Source organism: Haemorhous mexicanus, chromosome 4, assembly GCF_027477595.1.
Source record: "Haemorhous mexicanus isolate bHaeMex1 chromosome 4, bHaeMex1.pri, whole genome shotgun sequence".
NCBI lineage: Eukaryota > Metazoa > Chordata > Aves > Passeriformes > Fringillidae > Haemorhous > Haemorhous mexicanus.
This window is the reverse complement of record NC_082344.1, coordinates 53,275,570-53,288,039: the sequence shown is the minus strand read 5'-3', so window position 1 is coordinate 53,288,039 and position 12,470 is coordinate 53,275,570. Positions and strand designations below refer to the sequence as shown.

Below are 12,470 nucleotides of genomic sequence, written 5' to 3'. Positions count from 1 at the left end.
AAGATGGGTCTTTGCTGAATATTTATTTTAAAATAAAGAAAATTAAGGAAGAATTTCAATGCATTCTCCAATTTGTGAAGTTTGCTTTACAGCACAAAAAAAACTCTCAAGAAATCTAAACCAGTTGACTGCTCACAAAAGTATTTAACTTTTAAAATAAAGCAAATGATTCACCTGCTACTTCACATGCATTCTTATCTATATCTCCACAACATATCTCAAATATACAAATCTATTTCACACATTTGATCAAGAAATCAAAGTGTTCAGAATGCTATGATAAATTTACATTTGGAAAAAAATGGAAAAACTGAAGGCATGTTTACATGGCTTTAAGGAAAACAGCTCACCCATATTCAGAGTAAACCCTTAATTTTCCCCACTAATTCATTAAGAAAAAAAAAAAAAGAAAGGATTTCAAAATGATTTTTATATATTTCATAAGGGATAATACTAGCAGACACTGCCTTTGTACAATGAACCCCACTCCATTAAACTAGGGTTGTGCTCAGAAAAAAAAAGCAAAAAAAAAAAAAAGCAAAATGCCAAAGTCTGGAAAGAAAATATGAAACTGGACAAAACTCCCCAGCACTGCAAAACACATTCTTCTGATCATTCTGAATGAAACTGATACCTGAATACCAATAATGAGAAAGTAAAAAGCAGAAAACCACTGTCAAGAGACTGAAATGTTATAGTTCATGGCTTTAAACATTGATGCGAAAAGCTGCAGCGTCAAAGCCCACCTTGAATGGGCCCCCTGAATGAAACCTTGGACTATGAGTTAAGCCCCATAAGAGAACTTGAGATAAGATAAAAGGACACTTTTGTTCAATCATCTCAGGTCTCTGAAAAAACAGATAAGGCTGGGAGAGCATCCACAGGAGGGCCAAGCCCAGCAGCTGTCCTGAAAATCATCCCTCCCTAGCTTTGGGCTGGGGGAAGCCACAGCTCCCAATCTTATCTCTGGCTGCCAAGTTTGCACAGACTCCTTCCCCACCCAGGGTGGAGGAGGAGGAGAGCCTTGGGGGTGTGGTGCAGCCTCTGGCCAGAGGTAGTGAACACCCATCCTCCGTCCCACAAACTGGCTCAGCTGTAAAACAACCCCCCACCACCTCAGGAAAGCCACATCCACAGGACATTCATGTGAGTGGCAACCCAGGGGGTGTCACAATCATCAAAGACCCCCAAAGTGCTCCCCAGACTCATTCCTGAGGCCCTGCCTCAGAGCACTGCATGTGATGAAAAACGATGCAACCAATCCAGAGTCTCACAGAGACAGTGTCAAACTCACCCTGGACATTCCCACATGGCTCAAACCAGGCTGGTTAATAAAATATTGAATTCTATGCCTATCAGAGGGGGACACTCACCACCAAGAAGACCAGATGGAGAGGACCAATGACACGTCGCTGGGACCCACAGAGGGGTGATATATTCCTATTTAATCTGTCTCTCTCACTCCTCCTGTTCCCCCCACCCTTTTTCTATTTCCTTCTTTCTAATTTACTAATTAGAAAGAAGGAAATAGAAAAATTTAATTTATCAATTTTTTTGGCATCAACACTTAAACTTGTTTGGCTTTAACCATGTTTTGGGAAATATTTGAACCTAAAGTTTCTATCTGCAATCCACAGAAAGCTCACTTTTCTCCTCTACAATTAGTGAGTGGATCATAACAAACATGCTCCAAAAATCAATCTGGTGCAGCTATAAGCACACTAAATGAAATAATTTATTATCTCCTGAGAGATAATAATTATTATTATTATAAATAATATTATCTCAACTAATAATAAATAAACAGAATTTAGAAAAAGTCTGAAAAAAAAAGTATACATAGACAAGCTATTCATCATTTCACTTACTTGTGAACCACTTGATTTTAGAAATCAATATTATAAAAATAATATTTACCCAATTTATGAAATATGCCTGGATAAATTTAACGACTTCAAGTGTAACCAACAAGCTGATTGGAATAAGATTATTGAAGAGAATTATGAAAGTCAAGAAATTCAATCCAAAGTTGCTTGCTCCACCATCTGCCAAAAAACAAAGTAATCAAATAAATATTTGAGACTGCAGTTAGAAGTATATATATGTATTGTACTCAAAATATTGCATTAACAGCTGATTTTTATTAAAGTGTTCTAAGAAGAATCTTTGGAATTAATTACAGTACCACTTGCCTATGGATAAGACCTTCCTCAGAGTTAAGGATCTCAGTTATAATAGCGGAGTTCAAATTCAATCAATCTTTGCAATCATTTCCAATTTCTGAAGAGCAAATTTACCAGCCATTCCCTCTTTTTCTACATTTTAAGATCGGAATCTGGGAATATCTATATAAGCAATCAAGTTCTAATTTCAAAATATTATAGTTTAATATTTTTAAAGGGGAAATATACAGTGGAATTAATTTTTTCTCCATCCACCTTCACACAATCATATAGTCTCCCTCAACAGAGCAAAATGCTTTTAAAGAGGTAAATTCACACCCCATGAAAGGAATATATGAAATTAGAGAGTTTAATGAAAGTTCTAAACAACTTGAAATGTGAATATTAACATATAAAACAAGTAGTTTCATACTCCTTTTTCCTTTACAGTTTTAAGTTTTTCTTTTAAAAATAACTCTAGCAGTAGCACCTCAGAGAGGATGAGAATGGGAAAGTCTGCTGTGCAGTACAGCAAAAGGGTAAAAGATGGAGCCTGCCTAGCTGTATTTAAGGTATCTCAAAGAAAATCAGCCTCAGATAGGTTTCCACTGCCTGTCCAATGTAGATTTGTTTGTTACTATAAAATCCAGGTAAGAAGGTTTTGGAGACTTTCATTAATGTCAATTCCAACAGCAAATGATGTACTTGCCTAAAAGATCAGGGAACTAAAAAATTAAATAACTAAGAGGAAAGAGGGATAGAATGCATTTACACATAAATTATAATGCTTCTTACATACCTGGTATCAGAACAACTATATACTGAATACAGCCTTAAAGGACATACCTTACAAAACCCAAAACAATTTCATTTAATCATGGGACATACATCAGAAAATAAACCAACATGGATACTTGGTTTAGAACACACAAACCAAAATATCAGTGGCCACTATTTCATATTTCTTTTTTCAGGAATAACAACTAATGAACTGCTTCACTACTGTGCTAACCACATATAGGCCACCATATTCTTAAAACTTTTATATTTTTCAGAAAAGAAAAAAAAAATATGCTTCATAAGATGAAGCACATCTAATGCCCTTCTTTGATATTACCTAAAACTGTCAATATTCTATGAACTAGTTCACTTTTTCTTATCTCACTAGGAAAATATGAAAGTTAAGTTTCTTAATTAATAAATAATAAAGTTTCTTTCTCAGCATCGAAAAGATGGGAAGCAAAGTTCATCATAAATGCAGACACAGAAACTTCAGGAGTGCCTTCAAATCAGAACTTCAAGATTTTTCTTTAAGAACTTCCCAAAACCCCCTCTTTGCTGACTACATTCACAAGCCTTGTACTCAGGAGCTTTGTTTTAGTTCTGGTTCTGCCTAATTAAAAAGGACCCTAAGAAATTCTGAAAACATGAATAATTGACTGCAAAGTATATTCATGAAGACTTCTTTTAAATCCTGTTTCCTCACAGAGGGTCAGACTCTGTCAGTATGTTGTATGCTGCTGTGAAGGCCTGTGCAACATCACACTGCCCTACATCCACCTACAGCTGCCCAGTGTAATATGTTAAAAAAGACCTGTGGTGTCTCTTTTATCTTCTTTAGGAGGAGTCTATTAAGTTCTAACATTGATTAGTTAAAGCCCTGTAAAAATTATAAAGCCACAGCATCAGTTCCTAAGACAAATACAAAAATTCAGAGAAGTCACGGCAGCTTTAAATGTAATCTATTAGTAACACCTCAAAGAGGTTTCAGACTGATGTCTAGGAAGCTGACTGTTTATGCCAGTGGAATGCTGATGCAGACCTTGCTGAGCTGCAGAGATGGAATGCCTGAAAAAACTAGAGACAAACAAATCATCTCGCCCTTTCTGAATTTAGCAAGAGCTCAGATAGCACAGCAAGGCAAATTTTATACTTGCTGTGATATACCTAGCTTAATGACTTTAGTCAACCAACAAAGAAGAGAGATTGACCAAAAAACCACACTGTTCAAGGGAAGGTAACTATCCTTCTTTCCAAATATGAAAGGCAACCACTTACTAAAATATTAATATAATATTTTAGATCTTACAGTTTAGATCAAGATACCAGTCTCTTCCAGTATGCCTTCGGTTCCATATAGCTGAACCAATAGAGCAGATCAAAGACATGGCAATAAGGATGCAGAACAAAATCAAAATCTGAATATTTGTAATTCGTTCCACATTAGACATTTTAAGAGGTGGACTTGTTGAATTCTGCAAAAGACAAGAACCAACAGTGGTTATTACATATTAGGTAACATGGTTCTTGCTTTTCAAATTACGTGTTACTGTATCCTTTTCTAAATATTCTCCCAAATACATCATCACCAAAAATGCCCTCTTTTACTTAAAAAAACCCAAAACCCAGCAGCTTATAAATCTATGAATGGGAGCTTTAGAATTGCGACATAAGAAGTTTAAACAATCATACAGAACACTGGTAATGCCAATAGTTAACAGTAAACATTAAAAATGAATGTGAATACACCTTGTCAGTGCAATAGAAGACAGCTGCTAATACAGACACACTTTTTCAAGTAACTGTTTTACATATTAGAAAAGCAATAAATAATGCATGAATGACCAATATGAAATTATTTTTTCTCATCAAGTGCATCTCAATTCTGATACTTCAAAACACATTAGGCAAAGTAATTTCAGTCTCTTCCCTCCTCATTTTGTTTTCTGACAAGAATGATTATCTTTGTATTGGAAAGAAAGCCCCATAACAGGACAGTTTTAGGAGCCATCAAAAAGAAAAATTACAAACTATGATAACAGAACTTGCTAATAAAGAGTTGTCAAAGCACAAGTTACAAGATAAAAACAATGAATATGCTTACGAGTGGAAAAACTACTTTGGGACTAAGTGACTAAAATAACAAGAAATTTCTTTATTTTTATTGCTTTTAATTGATATGAAAGAGGCTCTATTACTGACATTTTAGTACTGCATTGAACCAAGCTTTGTTTCTGTACCATGGAATGGTAAATTAAAGTAATGAAACAGGTTGGACAAAATCCAAGGGACAAACCTGCATAAGTTTTGTGTCATGTCCAGTATAGACAACTATCCCGTGAACCCACTGAGTATTTCTCAACTGAGCTCCTCGTAGAAGAATCTGATCAGATCCCAATGGAACAGTACTAGAAGTAAGAAGTTTTACATTTTAACACTAAACCAGTCAATATCAATGAATATCAATGATTAAACGCAATCAACATTTGCTAAAACTAATTTATCAAAATTTACATGATTATTGTAAACAGGTTAGGAACCTAATTTTCACATTAAATTTTTTGGGAGTTTTGACAGAGAAAGCTTGAGAGATAAAGAACCAGGCCAAAAATCTAAGGTTACAAAAATATTACTTACCATCTAATTTTTATTATGGACTAATAATTTTGATACGGTACTACTAACCAAGCATACTGAAAGTAAAAATATCTAATTCTCCTGTGATTTATGATTATCAATTTTTCTCTTAAATGATCTCTTACAAAATTGATTTTTAAAGCAATTTTCAAATGAAATAATATTGTGAACTCTTAACTTAGCCTACTTTTTTAATGAAATAATCATCCTTTATGAACACATTCACTTAACATTCACAATAATATTTCATGTGCCTTCTTTAAACTGCAAAATTAGGTATATTTTTTTCTGTTATTCTTTTAAAACGATGTATAATTCAGGAGCAACACACCCTCAAAAGACATAGGAAACACTTAATTGTCTTAAATTCAGACACTGTCTTTATACGTATAATGTATGTCAAGTTTTTCTTAAAATACAAAAATTTTAGATAATTATTACTCTTTTCCACGGATAAACATGCCCTGATTTGGTACTTTTCTTTCTATAAATACCAGCTGGCAGTTCACACCTGTCAAAAGAGCTCTAGTGTTTGAAATTCTTACCTAAAACTACTATCTCTACTTGTTTGAAAGCAATGCATTATTAAGATCACAAATTAACTGATTAAGGACAGCAGCTGTATCTCTGATATATAAAATATAAAGCATCTGAAAAAGTCATTATATTAGTAACATTTTGGGTAGCTCAAAGAGTATAGTCAGGGTATGGAAAGCCCAGATCTGTCAGGTGTCATGCGACAAATACTCAACATTGTGATCACGCTCGGCTCTAATAAAGTGAAGGTTTGACAGAGGTCTCAAGTGTCTTATTTCCCAGCCTCAGCCTTCTTAAAACTGATTCAATACATCTCATTTCTCTTGCATTTCACATAACTACTGACTGTCACCAACATGCCTGGGTTGGATTCAGTAAAGGATGTTCTCAGTGGGAGAAGCTGCTTTTAGAATGCTTTCCTGGCAGAGGGTATATTAGGAGCTAGTAACTTCTGAGACACATGTGAAAACTTACACAACAAATTGTTCTGTTTACAAGTATACTTCACTCTTATCCAAAATTTTAAGAATGTATTCGGGAAAACATATACTTTAGGCCTGGATAACCAGAATTTGACCTTGTTTTGCACAATTCCCTCACCACTCACCAAGCCACTGTCTAGTCATAGGTTCATATAAACCAGGTTACAGAACTTTTCTCTTTTCTCTAGCTAATTGTCTTCATGGACTAAAACCAAACTGATATGCTTTTGTATACTTATAATAAAGAGCTGCACACTTTGGGGATAAGGGTTAGTTCACTCAAAGGCGAGGACAGCCAGAAAACATTTGCCTCTTATAGTTCACAGATTTAGTCAAAAGGCAAAACACCTGTAATAGTGTTCTGTCTCCTTGAATACTGGATATCCAAAAGAAAAAAAAGAAAACTTTTTTTTTTTTGAGTTCCTCTCCCATGAAGGGCAAAAGAAAAGACTGAAAAGGTCAACAAGATAAAACATTTATGGCACTCCAGTGACTTAGATTTAAGTGAAAGAAGAGGGAGACACATTTTCAGTATCCTCTAACGCTATTGTTTTTGCAAATATGTTAAGATGGTAATGAATAAAGTGTAAATCACAACTGCTGGACCTACATAATGTGGTAGGAAGGTCTAAAGATCTGGACAAATAAATATCATTTAGATGAATTTGCACTCCCTCTATAATGGGCAGAAAAAAACCCAGATCCCTGATTTTTCATGTTGAAGTAAGGCCAAGATGCAAAAAGAGTTACTTACCTGTAATTCTTCTTCACTGAAGGTAAATATTATATTAGAGTCACACTTTTGGAACTATCTTACTGCACAGAACTATAGGCAAAATACTCCAAAACGTAAGTTCTCAAATGAAAAATTTCTTGACCAGCAGATGGCAGCCTCTTACACATGCTTGAGGCATAACAGCCATCAGCACATACAATATTTATTTTTAAATAAAATTTTAAAAATTAAATTATTAGATTAAAAAGGAAAGTATGTTTTTCCTTCTAGCCATGGAGGAAGAATGAATGTGTGGATCTGCTGTAACTATTACCTTCAGAGAAGAATTACAGATAAATGTTTTTCTAGTCTTAATGACAAGTACAGTGGAATTGTAATAGATCCACACTCTTGAGAGTGAAAAATCCCTGAATGCATCTGTAAGAAATCAGTAAATAAAAAACGGAATATGAAGTGGAAAAAAAAAAGAGGTATTTAGTAATTAGTACTGTATGTATCAGTCTAAACCACAAACATGGACAACATTGGATATGGAGAAATAAATACCTACGAAATAAATAAGAAATACTGTAAATCTTTGGGAATGAAGGATCCAGCTATTTTGGATCTAGCAATTAATCTTCTGTGAATTCACAGAGGACCCTGACTATCAGTATTTGGTGAGCATTTCAGTATTTTAAGAATTTTTTAAGCAGTTGTACAAGCATGTGTGTTGTAAGTGCACATTTTCTATTTTTAAAGGAACAAACTTTCATAAAACTAAGGTATTAAACACTTTTCAGCTACCAGATTAGAAGAATTTGAGGTATATAGCAATAGTCTCCGTTCCACTCCACACTTCGACAAACAGAAGAAAAGAACAATTAAAAAAATAAAGAAGACAAGAAATTATTTCTATTCAGCTTCTGTAACAAATGACATCCCTAAGAAGTGAGTTACTAGGTGCATATTCCAGAACTGTCAAAATTTCATTAGCAGTCTCTCCTATTATTAAAACAATGCTTTCTGAAGGACAACTAGTTAAACACCTCAAGTTGTAGACATTAGAAGTAAGTTTCTATGCTTCTAGTTTTTCAAAAGAGTAAAGTCTAGCAGACAATACATAAAAGAAGATTTACTATTCATATTTTTATTTCAGTAGTTTAACACATAGCTGTCTACTGTATGGACTGAATCTCCCAAGGTCTTCTTTCTGGTATTTACATACCCATGCCCATCCAGTCTGATGTTTCCAACAAAGTCATAGAGATGTCGGTTTGGGCTCTCACACTCAATTCTGCCAGAGAGTTGCATCAAGCTTTCTGTGTCCTTGATGTCTGATGTTAGTGGCAAACCCTGTAAACAAAATTCATTTGTTATGACATTAAAAAAAACACTATTCAATAACAAACTTACATATAAACCTAATAGCAAGACCAGAAAACAATCATCTCTATGGGAGCAAAACAGACCAGCTACACTTTGCTGTTGAAATTGGGTGCTACAGTGAAAAAGTCACCTTGGCATCTGAAAATACCATGGCCAAGACAGGGTCATAATCCATCACAGAGCTCAGCAAGAATGTCCCTGCATAGCGACAGCGCACTCAGTCAAAATCTGCTATTCCCTACATGTCCCTGAAGGACAATACTGGCCCCATCAGCTGCTTTCTGCAGGGCTTCTGCCCCATCATCTGTTCTCTAGAAACAAAGCCAATACCCAAACCACTTATGTTTCTACCTATTCTCCTGAAGAAAAACCCTGAAACAAAGCACAAAGAATGACTTTGGAGTAAGCACTCACTCCTCCACTTTTATGATGCCAATAATCCACAGCTTTTTATTCAAATCACTAAAAATTCAGTCTTCTAGAACATCCATCAATGTAATAACACGTTTTTATAAGCATTAATAGAAAAAATAATATTAGCAATATTCCAAAAAATGAAATTCCTACCTGTCGAATTTTTAAGTTTGTCTCACCATCTAAATTAGATGTTTCAATGTAGCACATGGCTTGTGGTTCACTATGAAGAGAAAAAAAGTCCTGAATTCAAAATTATAACTGCAGAATCCATAAACTTCCTGTAATCTTGTAATACTTATTTATGCAAACAGGTTTGTCTTATCAAATCTTCAAAACCAGAATAATTTACAGCCAAATCTATAAAAACTAACAGTACTTTACATTTTCAGAGAAGTTTGCCAAAGCCCATTTTCTTAAAGGAAACATTGATAAAATCACAGTACATAGCCAAATTGTTCTATCTTTACACATGAGATTATAACATAGGCACAGTGCAGTGCATGTGTAGTGCTTACTAGAGCAGGTAGAAGGAGTTTAAGACAGAAACAAGACAGAAAGTTTTGATTCTGAAAAGGATCAATTAAGTCATAAAAACCCTGTAACACAAAAGAAAAAAGGTTTACTCTCTACACCACTTTAATGCTTCTAGTGTTTTCCTTCATTCTTGCATGAAATTCGAGCAACAATTATTTTAAAAATTTTATTAATGAAAAAATGGCTACAGATAAGTTACTTAAATTATTTGCAGAATAATGTTAAGTAGGTTACTTTAACACAATTTTGTCAAGTACAAGCATTAAAATGTGAAAAATTATAATAAGGTACATTCAGGCTACTGTTTTATTCTTGGCGAACTTCTCTAAAAATATAAATAACTTTTATTTAGCCTGCTTGGATGGACCCACCTGTGAAAGACATTTTCAAAATCCTTGTATTTTTATTAGTTAACAATAAAAACCAAACAGTATTTTTGTAAAGCACTTTTAAAACAAACTAAGGCAGCAAAGGCATTTCAAGTGAGACACATGCTTAATTGCAAGAACTGTAGCAGATTACAGTGACCTCCAAAGTAAGTTACTGTTAGATCAAGGCAGGCCCATTGATTGTTTAGGGAAAAAACAAACGGTGGTAAGAGTGCAGACAATAGCATAAAGCTGACATGTCTAAGAAACATGCAGTTTGTCACAATACACAAGAACAATGCTGCTTTTGCCACCACATGCAGCAGAGATTGTGCAACATCCAAGTTTGTGCAGAGGGTCCTCTACCAGTCCTACCAATGTTAAACTATATTCTTTGCTGAAAACAGCAAGTGGTAACATGTATATTCCTCTTAAAAATATATTTAACCTGGTGTTTAACTGTGTTTATTCAATGACAACTTGTTTGATAAAATTTCATGGGGGTGGTGTTAAAACCAAGAGGAGTGAAGCAATTTCAACTTCTTGAAGTGTTATTGAGTATTTTCACTTTAATGATCTATTAATGATCTATATTTGATAAAAGAACCCTTTCTAATTTTATAAGTATGTAGGTTTTGTTGGGGAAAGGTGAATAGCAAAGCAAAGATTATCAACATGGCAGTGTTATTTTTATTTGGTATATGAGGACCCACATACACATATCCTGTGCAACTACTTTATTCTAACCTTGATGACAGACTGATGAGATCAGCTGGGAGATGTTCCCCATTGGTCACTTTCACTACTTCCCCTACTGCCACCTACACATCCCAGTTTGAAATGATTAGAACAGAAAAATAAGTGACAGGGAAAAAAAAAACCAACAACAAAACAAAACAAATGAACAAAGACAAAAAGACAGAGTTTGAAATTATTATTCAAACAATACATGTTAATTAAAATGTCTGATGACAAGTTTTTCAAAATCTATTTTAATCAGGTCAGAAAGAAAAGAGCTAGAACACTTTCATTTTTACTCAAGTGGCTTATTTTACTGTAAGGCACAAACTTTAAGCTGCAGAACACATTGACATCGTATGTAAACATAAAAAAGTGTTATGCTTATTTCTCAACTCATCAAGTTTCCAGCCACCCCATACATCAATTAAAAAATAAACGCCACAACAACCAATTTTTCAAAAGCTTTTCTGAAGAGCCAGGTAACAAGTACCTTTTCTATGCAGACATGCTGAAAATTATTTTGTATTTTTTTCCAGTTTTGCAAATTTCAGTGTACACTGAACTAGCAAGAACCATACAGATTTAAATCTCAGAGGTTTATGTCCTTCACTATAAGAGATTACAGTTTTGTAAAATAATCAAGATCCTCTTTTTCTCCAGAAACTGCTATTGCTAGTAAAAAAAATCCAGTATTATTAGTTTGAATTAAAACCAGGCCCACAGACTCACATTGCTTTTGGAACCTAAAATGTAGCTGGGCATCAATAAAGACCTGAAAGCAAAATTAATGAGAGTCTTCCAGAAGAAACATGGCCACATGGAGATGAGAGATGGAGGGGAGCATGTGCCAGTATGCAGGCAGAATTAGAGGTCATGTACTAGTACAGGGCTCTCTCCTGGAAGCAAGGCTGGAACAGGATCCTAGTAATTTAACCAGGGAAAATGTTTTAGCTGGAAGAAATGCCTGAACTGGGCCTAGAAAAGCAATTGTGATTCAAAGAGTCCCCACTGCAAACTGGATCTTAGACGAAAAGCTGACAGGAAAATTCAATGTGAGTAATAGTTGGACACACATAGTGGGTCACACACAGTGTGTTCTAATAAGAGCACTGAAGAGGGGTTAAACAAAGTGGAAACAGTTCTGACCAAGTCCAGTAGCAGCTAACTGTTATTTTCACTGTCAACTCATGATACAAGATTCCTTTAGGGGTACAAGGACTGCAAAGTAGGCTTTTCAGGCAGTTGGTATTTTCCTGTGTGTAAACCACAACTGTGATGCAATGCCCTCCAAATCTGAAAGGGCAAAACTCTGAAGACATCTCAGAATAGACTCAAATTTAGGGGATTACTCAGGAAGATTATGAAGAGGCTCCTCTGAGAGGATGTAATCTCTTCCACTGCAAGACACTGTGGTTAGCATGACAGAAGCTATTATCAGGCCAATAGAAAAAGTGTCCTTGCTGCTTGGTGTATTGCCTACAAAGTTCTTGCTGGAGAAGCAAAGATCTTGGTGGACAATCTGTAAATGATTCTCAATGTACCAAAGTAAAAGGTTTACAGAGGACACTCCACACAAGCTAAGTTATGAATAACACTTTCACTGACGACAGACTGAGGGAAATTTACAGTATTTTCTGGGAACTACTTTCCACATGATAATGATTTATTAGAAGTGTTTTAGAAATAGCTGCACTTAATTTTGAAATAT

General features: G+C 34.8%; 1 protein-coding gene across 6 annotated transcripts in view; it reads right to left on the bottom strand.

Moving 5' to 3' along the window:
• Window positions 1-12,470, bottom strand: part of ATP8A1 (ATPase phospholipid transporting 8A1) — a 101,045-nt gene that overhangs the window by 69,572 nt on the left and 19,003 nt on the right. For 4 of the 6 annotated variants that reach the window (XM_059844910.1, XM_059844912.1, XM_059844911.1 and 1 more), the window contains 5 exons: window positions 9,270-9,339; window positions 8,542-8,669; window positions 5,239-5,350; window positions 4,252-4,417; window positions 1,918-2,045 (listed from right to left, as the gene is read on the bottom strand). In XM_059844910.1, coding sequence (XP_059700893.1) covers window positions 1,918-2,045; window positions 4,252-4,417; window positions 5,239-5,350; window positions 8,542-8,669; window positions 9,270-9,339 — 604 coding nt within the window. Of the gene's footprint in view, window positions 1-1,917; window positions 2,046-4,251; window positions 4,418-5,238; window positions 5,351-8,541; window positions 8,670-9,269; window positions 9,340-10,768; window positions 10,843-12,470 lie in introns of all 6 variants that reach the window. The other 2 variants (XM_059844909.1, XM_059844914.1) reach the window with 1 other exon arrangement.